The sequence below is a fragment of the Vanellus vanellus genome (genome assembly GCF_965231255.1).
Source record: "Vanellus vanellus genome assembly, chromosome: 2".
Lineage (NCBI taxonomy): Eukaryota > Metazoa > Chordata > Aves > Charadriiformes > Charadriidae > Vanellus > Vanellus vanellus.
The window spans coordinates 104,301,774-104,317,065 of NC_138906.1; the positions used below are offsets into that span (position 1 = coordinate 104,301,774).

Consider the following 15,292-nt stretch of genomic DNA (forward strand, 5'->3'; position numbering starts at 1 on the left):
CAAAGGTGATTCTGTATTTGAACAATTCTACCCACTGGAGTGCAGAGAATAAGTAATGCTCAGGTTACACATCAAGCGCAGGGAGGAGGCTGCAACATCCCTCTGCCCCTCATCCCCACCAGAAATGACATCTTTCTAAGGTCAACAGTATGGGAAAAGCCTAGAGGTCTGTGAGCACTTACAGGTGGCTATGCTCACACTTTTTCAGTCATTAGCGATTAATAAGCTGCATTTGCCATAGCTACTGGGGGAGTCAGTAACTAGCGTTTAATCTCCCTCAAGGGCAGTGGCTGTACTTTGGGAAGAGGGGGTTGTGACACCGGACTATTAAGCAGCAGACAGACAAGTGTATGGGAGATCTGCTGAAATATTTCCCACTATTGGAAACCTTGAGATAATATCTGGGCAGGAGGTTAGGACAGAGCAGAAGTTAACAGTCATTCAAATGGCAGTCTTGCAGGGTTATAAAGCAATAAGGAAAGAAACAAAGGCAAAACAAAGAAAAAAGAGAGCGAGACACAGTTGGTTTGTGCAAGTTATTAAGAATAACAGGCATTTGCTTGAGGGGCCAAGAGCAGCCTGCCAGAAAACCCCAAGGACTTCAGTATTTAGAGCCAGGTGTTTAGAGAAAACAGTTATTTTTGTCTGTGCTGCTACAACAGGGCTTTGATGCTGAAATAGCTCTCTATGCTCTCCTCTTCCACAAAAGCAGGCTGACTCAAAACAGCTTCTCCTCAGGCTTTACTATTGTGGATCACAGATTAAACAATTTTAATAAGTTTATTTGAATTATGGCAGAGGGATTTGAAAAAGAAGGATGCAAGTCAAGAGCAAGTGGCTGAAGAACCCGTCCCTCTACATTTAACTTCTGTTCAGGATGCGGCCATGGGCATCTCCTCCGTAGCCCACACAAACACCACTCAGAAGTACCCAGCTGGGGATAACAAATGATATCCATGATAAATGCCCAGAAGAGCTCCTCACCAGTACGAGAGGCAGAGCGTGGTTTCTGTGGCACTGTGGGTCGTCCTGCCAGGCTGGGCTTTGTTGACTGCAAAGGGGGTTTTGGGCTGGTCGGTGTATTGGAAGAACTTCTTGCCTTTGCACCGGCTTCTGCCTTTGGTTCAGCTTTTGAATTTTTTTCTGATGCTGCTGAAATGGAGTCACCTTTATTCAAGGCAAACCGACTCTCTGGAAGGGTCTGCTGGAGTTTAGGCACTAAAATAAACAGACACATAAAATAAAGTCTCCTGCAACACAGAAAGCTCTGTGCACAGATATGCTTGTGTGGAAAATATCATCATTAGCTCACATATCACTGCTGTGCTGCTGTGTGAGTGTGGAAGAGGACCCCTAACATTTCATTCAAAATCACTGCAAGAAAAGCATCTAAACCCACCAGTTTTTACATGTGCTAAGCTTCACAATTCAATTGCCTCAGAGGTGATGGCATCTCCTCCTTTTTAATATATTTGGGGCAATGGCTGGCTGGACCTTATTCTCCCTTCATATTTCTGGGAACAGATGGTACAGCCTACCTGCTGAGAAAGCAGTGATGGATCAGTGGAAAAGGCAGCCTTTGGCTGTTTTGTGCCTCTACAGACAAAACATTGGGTATCCAAGATCAACAGAGAAATCCTGGCCCAGAAAATAAATCCCAAACATGCGATCAGCAGGCTACATCTTTTTATTTGTTGCTTTTAGCAAGCTCTAGAGGAGATTCTGAAACTTAGCCGAGATCAAAGTGTTCTTTATATAATATTTTGATTTATCTAATGAAACCGTATATGGATTATGGTTTCCACACATTAGCAAGTTTATCAACATATTATTTATCCTAAACAAAACCCAAGGTATTTACAGACAAAGCTACACTGACTTCCAAGCAATAAATCAGTCCTATCTAGCTGTGCAAGTTGGTAGAAAGCCTGCTGGACTCTAGGTTGCAAACAAGCAAAACGCCTGCCCTATTTTTCTACTCTGCAGCTTTATGAAGGTTGAAGGATTTTGTGCAGCAGGTATAATGAAAAACTTGGAACTTTTATGTTAGCTTGGAACTTTCAACAATTGTCACATCTTTAGTCTATAGTTCTCTTCTGAGAATAACTGAAATGCAGATTGGTGGCCTTCGTACCTGGCAAAGCCAAGTACGTGCTCACAGATGATGGCCTGACCTATCTACCTGCTATTCCCATTCCGAAACCCTACTTGTTACAAAAGTGCTGAGCACAGACGTTTTAATGGCAGTGGGAGGGAGGGGAGCATTGATATAATTTGTTGTAAGTCAAACTCCGATATGTTTTTCCAGCTTATGTAGCCGTTTTCCAGCCCAGCTGGAGTTAAACTCCGGCAAACCAGAGAGTTGTGCGGTGCATATATATTTGTGTGAGCACATGACAGGGAGAGTTCGTGTCTGCATGCATGCAATAGACCTTCATGCAGCAAGTGAAACAGCAGGACACCTTCCCCACCTGTGTGTGTGTGTGTGCATGCAAAAAAGCAGGTAATATCCTGACATGAAGCAAGGAATAACAAAACCCCTTCTTCTCCTGCAGCATCACTATCTGTAGTTTTCCTGTAGCAACATCCAGCAACTTTCTATTAACTCTCTTTCTTGCCTTCCTAACCTCAGGCCTGCTAATATTATTAGAACCCAATAGGTTAAAATAAATTAACCTAAAGCAAAGACAAACTGTAGTCACAACATCTAAGAATAGCTTCAGGGGGCTCTCAAGCAAGAGCGGTGAAGAAAGAACTGACAGCTGGAGGCCAAAAGGAAGGGGTATGCCCAATGCAGTGAGGTGGAGATAAAATGTGTCATATACAGAGACAAGTACCAGAGAAAAATTAGTGTCAGACACCTCCAGCTACTCTAATGCCCCGAGCACAGACTATTCTTGCTCCTCTGATTTTAGTTTGATGACATCAGGAGACACATATAGTACACAAGGGCCTCCTCAAAAGATAAGCAGGCTTTAAAAGCGCTGATTTATAGAGCTCTGAATATGCTGCCTTTTAAAACTAGCTTTAGAAAGGTACAAAAACTCAAAATGGATTTCTGAAGTGCTCAACCAAGTTGACCACACTTGGATTTAGATTTCAGTCTGTTTTTTCAGCCTTGCTTCGTATATGGCGGCAACACTACATGCCGTGCTTGAGGGACTGTTGAGAAATCAGACCTGGATTTCCCCGCTCTGCCCACTACTTTGGTCCACTGAACGTTGTGCGTACAAATCACCAGAACTGAATCCCTTTTGAACACTTCACAGGCCAGTCCCAAACGTGTGCATGCATGCAGAGAGACCAGACTTTCCTCTTGTACTCGGATGGCTGCATTGCAGGCACTGCCGCGTCAGGCCCCATGACTACAGCTTGCCATGGGCCCCTTGACTAGTGCATAATAGCAGGGCAAGCTGCAGAGGCGATCAGTGCTGTAAGCCCTACAAGGCTGGACTCCACTTTGTACACGACGGGGAGTCATTTTGTGCATGGGTGCAGTGCCCCAGGGCCTCCACAGCTTCGCAGACAGCCATGGCTTCGGTCGAGCTGGCTAAACCCTGGGAAGAGCCAGCTGCCATCGCCTGTGAGATGTCTATTTTAATAGCTGAAAGCCAGGACTACTCAAGCTGGTACCCGCACTGACTACTATAAACCTTGCAAACTGGTCATATTGAGGTGTGTCAGGTGCATTCAGGAGTTTCACTTCTTCATGCGCCGACATTTTTGCTGGCTCCTGGGTTCAACTTCAGCTTTGCTGATCCCATTGCAAGTCAGCCTCCTTTCGAAGGTGCCCCAGGCACGTGCACCAAGTAGTTTCCCTCCTGTGCAACATGAAGCACAAGAGTGAAGCACAAGAGAAAAAGCTGAGCCGTCAAATGGTCAGCCCTAGAGCTGACTTCATGGGAAGTGCTGTCAAACATTACAAAAGGTGAACTTGTTTCTAATCTTCTTCACTTTGCCTAAGCTAATATTTTGCTTTAGCAATTGTAGGTACACAATCTGAAGAGGGAAGTGAAATTTTGAGGGTTAGGCATTTTGCATTTTCTCGAAAGAGTTTATACCGGGAAAACCAAAAGGTACCTGTACCACTTCCATCCGGTCGTTCTGAGCTCATTGCTGTGTCAGAAGACTCTCTGGGAGTTGTGTCATTCCCAAGTTTCTGAAAGAGTGAGAAAAGCTCTCATATTAATAATATATCTGTAATTAATACAACTCAGTTACTCTGTTAGAAAAAAACCTCTAATTTGGAAGCCATAAGGCAGAGAAAGCAGTGATAGTAATAAATGGTGGAATCTCTCTCCTTGTTTCTCTTTGAGGTCTTGGAGTTCTAGGTAGGAATAAAAATATGCTGATTTGATAATAATACTGCCACACGTCTAGCATGGCTGCAATGACAGCCTGCCTTCTAAGCAACAGGTCTCCTAATGGACAAGAGTTGCAACTAAAGGTGATAGATAGAAACAGTCTTTTCTTCAAAGATAACTCCACATTTAAAAATTCCTTGTTTAGGTTCAGAAAAAGGCTTTTTGTTTTAAAGATCTAGATTTTGAATATAGGACTGCTGAATGGATCCTATGCTCTTCCACACACACAAACAACTTTTTATTTTAGATAAAATAACAACTACAGAAGCAGCAGTGCCCACATATTTACAGGATTCCTTCTAAAATAAATAGACCTTACTTCTTGAAAGGTGTTTATAGCTACCCATCACAAGGGCTGCTGGACGCTCAGCACCTCTAAAGAAAGGGGGCTTCTTGTTCAGGTGCTCATAAGTCTTGTTTACCTTGCTGATAAGTCTAAGTCTTGTATTCTCAAGCATAGCTTTCCTAACATCCTGGCCTCAAAAGAAATGGTGTGAAGGCTTTCGTCATATCACAGGTCCAGCCCACATGAGCTTGAAACCTAAGTGTTCACCAGGAGAAGTTTAGATACGCAGCTGATGTGCTTGTAAAAGAATCGGCCTCCTTTTACTGTCTTACCTGCTACCAATGCTTAAGCAGATGGATAACAGGGAGGATACAAAAAGTGCATCGAAATAAGGACAGGATATACTATGACAGAAAACCTTATAAAGGTAAGAGTAGGCAAAAAAGTGAGATTTTTTTGAAAATGAAAACGTGGGGATGGACTTTTGCAGGTAGCTTCAATCTTGACTTTGATTCACTATTTCAAGACAGTTAGTGAGGTAAATGACTTAAAACACGTGATTTGTGCTAATGACCATTGCATTTAGTTATATATCCACACATAAGTCCTGTTCACATGTTCAGGACACCGCTACTACTGCTGCAACACCAAATCTGCATGACTCGTACTGGGATCTGACTGTCCCACAGCATTTAGAAACCTCTACCATGTGCCACACAGTGTATGTCAAACATGATCACTGCCCTTTGGAGCTTACAATCTAAAAGACTCCTAGGTATAGCATGTAGATAAAAACTGGACAACAGTAAGTGTAGGAAGGACGAGAATGGTTACAAGTAGCAGAAGCACATACTAATTATAGAAAATTTGACAGATTTAGAGTGAAATTAGTATTTTAAATATAAACATAAAGGAATGATCACTAAGTATCCATGCTGGCCACGTGTCTTTCCCCTGTAGCGATAATTCAAGACAGACATTTCAGGAGAAGCAGATTTTAGGGAGCGATGCAGAATACAGTGTGGTTGGCCTTTACAGAATTACTGATACCTCCATTTTCTTCATGTAATATCACAGCTCCTAAAACAAAGCCTCTCTTTAATATAACAAAGAAAAGTATGGAGATGCTGAGTGCCAGCCATTCCTGTGCGAGACCTGGCAGGGTAATGCTACCTCCCAACCTCTCCACTAAGTACAGGTGTGCACTTAAGATGGCACACTGCATTAAGGAGGATGCTATTAAAATCATCATTAAACTTCCTGCACTGTAAAACTACCCTGGTACAGATATAACTATCCACTCTAAAGGATTATATTTCTACAGGTTTTAAGTCTAAAATCATCTGTATGTTAAAAAAACATGTAAGCCAAACAATGAAGTCCTCTGGTCAGAAGCACTCTAGAAATGCCATGACTTGTAGGGCCAGAATGGTAAGCTACGGTGCCCATATGGACAAAACAAAGTCCCCTCTAAAGCTAGCGGGAACTTTATGCTTTGCACCACTGGGTGAAAACTCAGTTTTTATTCCTGTTTCTTGACTGTCATTGATATTTTGGCTAAATTATCACCTCCCCACCTCCTAAAGCTTTATGTTTCTTTGTAAGACTGTCTTGACTAATATATTCGAAGGGAATACCAGTCGCCACTTACTGGATTTTTCTTCCATACCTTGGAAAAAAAAAAACAAACTTAGAGAACTAAATTTACCAACAATTTCTTCATGGAATGTGAATTCTCACGAACTTTCACTGACTCATTTTCCTGTGTAAATATTGAAGATGTATGCATAATATTTAGCTACAGTAAAGGACTTTTAAGAGAGCTGTGCAACAATATGAAAACTAATTTCATCATAACTCCTTCGTCCCTCCCTAGTTATGGGTCTACTGGGGAAATATGACCATCTACAGAGGCAAGTACAAAAGCCAGTGCTGGCATCTGTTAGTGTAATACTTAAAAATGCAATTAGGACATTAGCTTGTTTGGCTACCTACTGTACACACATTACAAACCGCTTAGTATCCTGAGACAACATGAAACAGTTGCTGCAAAAATTTACTCTGAGCAGCTGTCACCCATGTCACATAAATGCAGGTGAATTTATCACGTAGATAAATAACGACCAGGCTCTGCTTTTAATAGGAATTCATGCAAGGCTGGGAAATACTACAGAGTTGAGTGCCACTGAAAGTGAATAAACACATTACAGGTGATTTTGGTCTGCTCATAGGTCTTGCTAGAGTTATTTAAAAATTCAGTCTGTAAACACTAGATGGAGCTAAAAGATCTTTTTATGTACGCCTAGAGGCAACGCTAATCTGCAAATATTCGTTTCTACCATTAATGCCAATTCACAAGCTGTATTCTAAGCAAAAGAAAACAAAAAAGCATCTACCATCTTTCCATCTACTGTGCACCTGCTCATCACTTGTATCTGTAACAAGACTGCGGTAGGGTATGAATGAAATAGTAAATTCCTTCTGGCTTTGTTTTCACGTAAAATAGCTCAGAATATAAGCAGCCATCTGTACCTTAAAAAAACCCACAATTTTGTATCATACTGGAATTCTGATAAATTTGAAGATGTTGGGGAAGTTGATGTCATACCCATCCTAAACAATGTAACAAGCAGTGGGACACTTTCTGCCATAGCTCAACCATAAGGATACCATATAATTTTCACCTTCATGAATATAATGAATTATATTAGTACAAAACTAAATTGTTCGATATTACAATCTAGGATAAAGTAGGTGAAAAATTCTTTTGAACAGTAGTTTGATTTTGTGTGGTCTGGGAAACATCAAGAATGGATGTGCCCCACTGCATACAGATTCCTATTTTAATTCAGTTTTCTTGTCACTCAAAAAACACTAAGCAAACCTACTGTTGCATTCCATAAATATATTTTTTTTTACAAAATCAAATGAAAAAATGAGATCAATAAAATAACTTTTTAAATTCCCAAACAAATAATTTCTTAACAGCCTCTCCTTTTTATATTAATACAACAACAACTTAAAGAGAACAGGAAAGTAATGATAAACCACAAAGAAGAGGGATAAACTTTCCAACCAGAAACAAAGCAAAGGGTGGAAAAAATACTGGGAAAAGGCAACAACCTTTCTTTCCAATAGCCTAAATTCAAGTTTTCAATCAATGCTATGAACGCTAATCAATGGAAGCAGACTTTTACTCTCCCCACTAACAAAAAAATTACTCATGCTAATATTCTGCCTCAGAGACATCATTCCAGATCTGACTAACTTTAGATGACAAGCGTTAAGAACCTGAAGAGCACCAAGTACACACAGTTTATGCAGTTGTAAAAATGTATATAATCTGCAGTAACTCGGTATTTTATAAGTTATGGGCAGAGCATAGCACTCATTTAAAATCATATAGCATTTCACTTGGTGTATTAGAAGTCAGTGAGGCTATTCATGGGCACTACTCAGCACCAATGAGAAAGGTGGGAATTGCTCATTTCTTTAGAAAAATAATTTTTGTGCTGAAGGTGCCTTTAATGAGCCATAGAGTACCGTATTATATCTGAATCTGCTTATTACAGGACCTCAGTGTCTGCAGGAATGGGGCAGCCCAGAAGGCCAACCGTATCCTGGGTTGCATCAAAAGAAGCGCGGCCAGCAGGTTGAGGGATGTGATTCTGCTCCTCTACTCCACTCTCATGAGATCCCACCTGGAGTACTGCGTCCAGCTCTGGGGTCCTCAGTAGCAGAAAGACACGGAGCCGCTCAAACAGATCCAGAAGAGGGCCACAAAAACGATCAGAGGGCTGGAACACCTCTCCTATGAGGAAAGGCTGAGAGAGTTGGGGTTGATCAGCCTGGAGGAGAGGTGGCACTGGGGAGACCTTATTGTGACCTTTCAGTACTTAAAGGGGGCTTATAAGAAAGATGGGGACAGATAAACCAGATATAAGTAAGACATTTTTTACAATGAGGGTGGTAAAACACTGGACCAGGTCACCCAGAGAGGTGGTGGATGCCCCATCCCTGAAAACATACAAGGTCAGGTTGGATGGGGATTTGAGCAACCTAATCTTTAGCTGAAGATGTCCCTGCTCATTGCAGTGGGGGTGGACTAGATGACATTTAAAGGTCCTTTCAAACCCAAACTATTCTATGATGATTCAACGATCATAGCAAGCACTGTAAGAGTATGAAGAAAGGTAAAAACGAACTTTGGGTGCCTTGGTCAGTCACAGTAAGATAATTCTGCAATGTGTTAAAGGAAGGAAAACACAGCAAAGCCTGCAATGAGCTTTGTCATAAGGTAACACCTTCCAAATCACAGGGCGTAAATGGTGGTGAACGGAGAGCATCTGAGTGCACTGCACGATGAAGAGGAAGAGAGGAGGAGTGAAAAAAGGCTGATCCTTTGGTAATTTTAGAACATGTCAACTTCAGCTGGAAGGAAGCAGGGGCTGATAAGGAGGAAGTTCAATGGAAAATGGGCATCAAGCAAAACAATTTGGCACAAAATGCTTTGGAGTAACACACGGATATTCCACTCCATGTGTTTGTGAAGTGAAGCAGGGTTCCGGCTCAGCATGAGTACTTCACAGAGGAGAAAATTAGATAGAGCAAAGGGAATCTGGACACATAACTGGGAATAGATTATTTTTTTAAAAATGTACGCTTATTTCTTTGAGTGTTAGTATTTGAAATACAGAAATCAAAGGCATAAAAACAATTAGGTGTAGTACAAAAGGACACCAAAATAAAAAAGTGCAAAAAGAAAACTATAAGCTGAATAGCTGTAAACAGTGTCTGGAAGCCAGATTTACTTCTCTGTATGGAATACATAATTTAAAATATAGTACATCTCTCCACCTTTCTACATCACCTTCCAAAGGAGAAGAGTACAGATAGCTACCACTATAGTTAACTCTGCCAAACACCTGAGGTACTAATAGTCTCTCCCAGCTTTATCTCTTGTACAGCACATTTCCATTACACGTGAACAAACCACGCATCACATAGAGTGGAGGCATCCAAACTATGCTTACTAATTGCCCCAAAATTACTCCATAATGCATGTAAACAATTATGTATCCTCTTCTGTGCTTGTGATGGCCTGACATCAAGTGCAAGAGCTGGTGTCACCTCCTTCACAAGAGGAGAGAAAGTGCAGGCTTAAGTGTGCATCTCCTGCTCTACATGTGCAGCCTACTCCTTGGCCAGGGTATTCAGGTTCAACCACCACAGCAGAGAGCAATCCTCTTGCAGGAACACCATAATCCCTGGTGGAAAGCAGGACCGATGTCTCAAGCCTCAGCCACCAACACTTGTAGACCCAACCCACCTCCCCTGAAGACACCTCGCTCTTGCTTATTTTTTCAACAACTCAAAAGAAATCAAATTGCCTTCACCTTTTGAGCAGAGGCTGCTCTCTTCTCCTGCTTGGCTTTCATTTCTGCGAGAAGTCCACTGCCCATCACCTGCACGCCATACCTCCGGCCTCCTTGTGGGCTTCCTTTGCTGTCACCCCTCTCAGCTTTTGCAGCATCGTCTGGCTGCGCCTCCTCCAGCGAGTCTGGTGTCTTTAATTCCTCGGATCGCTCTGTACCACCGTTCTGCTCTGCAGGCTTTACCTCCTTCTTGCTTGTGTCTACAGCTGGACTTTTTGCAGCAACCTTGGGCGAGGAGGGCTCCTCTGCCACCAACACAGTCTGGGGACGTTCAGATTTGGAGCCTCTTGATTTGATTAAGTTAAGGAAGCCACTCTTCCTTGAGTCCCTTTTCTTCTTCTCATCACCTGTTTCACTGGGCTCACTGCTGTCTGAACTTTTAGTTGATGGTCTCCTAATAAAAAACACAGACATTTTAAACTCTTCACTCCCCTCCTCGCTCTCTTTTAAATAGTACCAAATTACTTCTCCTGGGCAAAGCCAATCTTTTGTATGATCCATACGTTGCCCTGGGCTCAGTCATTAGCTGGTGTCTCTAAATTAAAAACTGGACAATTAACATTGATCATACTGTCTTGAGGATTCCTATGCTGGCCTTGTGCATGCTATAACGAAAACAGGCAGCCACTTAATCTGCACTGGGCACCCAGCTGTTTCCAACACCAGTGAGGTGTTGCTTCAGTGGAGTTCTGCCCAAGCTGTCTATGCACATACAATTTCACTCTGTTTCCAGAGTGAGCTACCTCTGCTTTTTATCTGCCCATTAGTAAAAGGATAACAAGTGATCCAGGCACATGATTTACACAGCTTTGGGGGATCTTGTCTGTTAAGGGCGCTGCTTGAAAGAGGAACTAGTTGGCACAGCCACCTTCTCTCAGTAAGGAACACAGAGAGGTCACCTTTATAGTGCAGATGCTCATCCTCAAAATAAAAAAATCAACCCCCAAACAACCCACCTCCCAGTAAGATTTCCTACAGTCATCTTACAAGCAGAGTATTCACATTCGAGGGGAAAGTTGGGTGCCTAACACATCTGCATATAAGCACCCCAACTGGAGCAAGAGCCACCAGTGCAACAAATGGAGCAAAGACCCCTAGCCATGGGCATGGCCAGGGATGGGCACACAGGGATAGTGTGAGTTCATGGGGATATCCGAAATGAGCGGCTGGCAAGCGCCCAAGGGAAGCATGGGAGGATGCAGCAGTCTGTGAGCACCCTGAACTTAACCTGGCTAATCCATTTTTCAAAGCTACCACGATTTTACCGCTACACACAGTGTATCACACATGGCTTCACGTGTCACTATAGATATTTATAACTCACAGTGACTAAAACATTTGCTTTTCCTGCCACAGCTATCTACCAGTTAACACCTACAATTTTCCTTAATGGGTGTCACATGCAGCACAGACGGGGTCATTCCAAATGGTCTGGAAATTGCCCTAGCTTTCCCATTTATTTAGGCAAGTATTTGTGTCTCTGTGTGTGTATGCGTACAAACATGCATGAATGCAAGAACATCTAGATCCATGGTTCTGTAAATATACAACCAGCTACAAAGCAACTGTACAAGCTGTATAACCCTTATACAAAGCTGAAGACCACCTATCTTTCAGATTAATGTATTGCCTAAATCTGGAATACTACAAATTGGTCAAAGACAGCTTTAACATATTTCTAAAATAACATAAATCTACTCTCATCTACCAAAACATTGTGCCCAATGGCAGTCCTTACTAGACAGAGACACCTGTGCGTACTGCCAGCACTGGAGAAGAGAGCCTCAACCAATACACAGCTTTGCTCCAGCTCTAATGAGCTCCACTGAAGGGTAAAATGAAATCAACTGAATTAAAAAATACACACTAGTCAATAATCCCTTCCACATGGTATATTAAAGCAATTTATTGCAAAGTAGTCATTTTTAAGGGAGAGTAATTGACTTCACAATGTCTTGACTACTAAGGTATTTTCTGGCTTTGACAACAGCAACCCTGGATGTTGGAAACAGAAGTCAAATACAACTTAGAAATGCCCAGCTATCAGGATGGATTTATTATTTTTATTTCATTTTTTTAAAAATTAAATTTGAACTTACTTTGCATCCATTTTTGTCACTTTCTTAGTGAAAAATTCATCCACGCCTTCATCCACTCTCCCCATGAGCCCATTCTGATCCCCTTCTGGAGGCACTCCGGCAGACACCTGACAGAAGAAAGAAACCTCTCCAGTATATTATAATCTAAGCATACTTGTTTCAATGATAATAATTAAAGAGTCAAGACATTATAAAAATTTGCGTGTGTCAACTAAACCTCGGTGCAGACAATGGAATCACCACTGGAATTCCCCCTTTAGTCAGGCCAGTTGATGTATTAAGTCAAATGCAAAGTAACCCAAAACACCAGTGACAAATTGGATACTGCAATGCAGGAGACCAGGAATCAAATGCCTCGGGCTTGTGAGAACAGGGCACTAGTTCAGTTAGAAAAGAAGAATAGCAGTTAAGGAAAAATTAAATCCTGAACTGGTGGTGACCTGAAGAGAAAGTATTTTTAACAGCTACTTGTTTCCCTATCCAGAGAAAAAAAAAAAATGTTCTGGATTTTGGACTTAGAAACACAGCTCCAGTAGGCTAACAGAGCCTTTTATAATTCATTCGATCCAGCAGTTCCAAAAGCAGAGACTCTAAATACAGAATCAGGTGTTTCACTTTAGGAAGCGAACACAGATTTTCGCCGAGTGTCTGAAAATGAAAAACCTGCTCCTTTTCTTTTGTTTCAATGCCTATGTTCTGAATGTGGGTGACTGGAGGCATCTAAACCAGGCTGACTGAGAAATATCTGCCAACCACAAAGGCCATGTGAAGATTAGCTGGTGACTCTACAGCCTCCTGAATATGAAAACTGCCATCTCCTGGGAGGATTTCGCAACTGGTCTAGCTCCTGTACGTAGCTTTGATGTGGAAAAGCTCTATTACCAGTAGAGAAGACTTCCTTCAATTTAAATTCCGTATGGAAACCTTTTAGGTGACTACAGAGGACTCTGCAAAACCCAACCCAGTTGTATTCTTGGTAATATTAATACTCTGCCACAAAACAGCAGTGTTCATAATTTGAAACCATTTAAATCAAGGAATCTCCTGGTTGCCATGATAACTCAGAGTAATCCCAGCTTCCCTTTTCGGCTGGAATACGCAGTCTGTTTTATGCCTCTAAAAAGAAAAATACTCTTAAAAGCTGCTGTTAAGATCAAACCCAGCCTCATTATGCCAGGACAACGGATTGCATGTGAACTAATGCTTTGACACATCCACGGAACTTTTTACTTTCCAGTGGCTGAACCTTGTTAGAAGCCTAGTATATACTCTGTTAGGAAATACAATAGTTAAGATTTTATTGATACTTGCTGTAGCAATGTAATTCTGATCTGAAAAGAGCCCACCTGGTAATGACTGCTTTGTTGCCAGTCAAACTGCCTATTTTCTATAAAAATCAGTTTTATTCTAAGAAGCACAATGACTTATCAGACTTCCAACTCTGCCCCCTTTGGGGTTTTCTGTAGAGAACTTGTTTAGCTGGAACATCTGACACTAGGCAGCAATGCACATACTGACATCTGGGTCAGTCACACCAGTGCTGGTTGTCTCAATGTAAATATTTACCTTCTCAGTCAAAACCAGTTGACACTGACATTTCAACTGAAAAGTGTCAACCAAAGTGGCTGACGCATTTCAACAGAAACGAGAAACCATTTAATACTGATATCAGAGACTTCCAGATAGTAGGAACAAACACATAAGCATCAAAGGCAAGTGCATCTCCTGAAGGGGAAGTAATACAAGAATCCAATACAGCAAATGAGAAGATCTACCTCAAAAAAGAAAACAGTTTGCATCTGAAAAAGCAGCAAGTTCCTAAAAATGTACTAAAAGCATACACAAATGTTGAGGGCCTAATAAGGTCCTCAAGGCACAGGATTTTCTTATAGATGTTTACTGTAATGCCTTTTAGTGATCATAGAATCATAGAATCATAGAATTGTCTAGGTTGGAAGAGACCCTTGGGATCATCGAGTCCAACCATCTACCCTACTCTACAAAGATCTCCCCTACACCATATCCCCCAACACCACATCTAAACGTCTCTTAAACACATCCAGGAATGGTGACTCAACCACCTCCCTGGGCAGTCTATTCCAATGCCCGACCACTCTTTCTGTGAAAAATTCTTTCCTAATGTTCAGTCTAAATCTACCCTGTTGGAGCGTGAAGCCATTCCCTCTTGTTCTGTCATTAATTACCTGTGAGAAGAGACCAGCACCAACCTCTCTACAGTGTCCTTTCAAATAGTTGTAGAGAGTGATGAGGTCTCCTCTCAGCCTCCTCCTCCTCAAACTAAACAGTCCCAGCTCCTTCAACCGCTCTTCATATGATTTGTTAACATAAAAGATTGAGCTCTGTTTTATTTTGTGTTTTTACGCTCCTAATGCTAAAAAAAAAAGCTAGGTTTTAGTATGTCAATTTTTAATTATTTTTTTTTTTTTTTTAGCCTAAGTTTAAAAGTGATCCTTCTATGTTTCTTTACTGAGGAAAAACTGGCTTGGAAGCAGAAATAAGTAAGATGAATCACAATCTCTTTCATATATTGGAGATTCACCTCTTTGTTGTACTAAGTCTTCACACATGGCGGAAGAACTCATGAAGTTAAGACCTCACAAAAATCTAAATGATAAACAACCATTTCAACATATTGCTTCAAGACACTAGGGGGTGGGTGGTGCTGAGGTCTTCTTTTTGCCCCCCTCTTTTTTTTTTCCCTCTGAACACTCATTTCAGTAAACACTCTCACAAAACTACGCCTTTCTTCTGCCCTCCCACACACCTCAAGTTAGCAGTTTACAATTCTCCTTTTTTCCTCCATTTTTCCCTTTTTTTCTTACATTTTTCAGCTTACAAAGAACAAATCTGTTTTCCAGCAAAACCGGAGAAGTACAGCTATGATCATCTGAGGCCCCTTACATTCCTAAATGGAAATAATGGGAACAGCAAACAACTCAACGGACCTGCTTTAAGTGGTAGAAAAGGTCAAGATTTTGCCTCTCTCATTTCTTTTCTTAACCACTGCTTTCTGTATTCTCAAAGTGGCAAAACCAGCAGCAAATCAATTCTGCATACAATGCCACAGTCCACTTATGACTCTGGCCT

General features: G+C 41.5%; 1 protein-coding gene across 1 annotated transcript in view; it reads right to left on the reverse strand.

The window, feature by feature from the left end:
• Positions 1-15,292, reverse strand: part of CARMIL1 (capping protein regulator and myosin 1 linker 1) — a 199,280-nt gene that overhangs the window by 8,309 nt on the left and 175,679 nt on the right. The window contains exons 32-35 of the mRNA XM_082479631.1: positions 12,185-12,291; positions 10,047-10,479; positions 4,081-4,159; positions 985-1,218 (exon numbers count right to left, since the gene is read on the reverse strand). Of these exons, the coding sequence (XP_082335757.1) occupies positions 985-1,218; positions 4,081-4,159; positions 10,047-10,479; positions 12,185-12,291 (853 nt within the window). The remainder of the gene's footprint in view (positions 1-984; positions 1,219-4,080; positions 4,160-10,046; positions 10,480-12,184; positions 12,292-15,292) is intronic.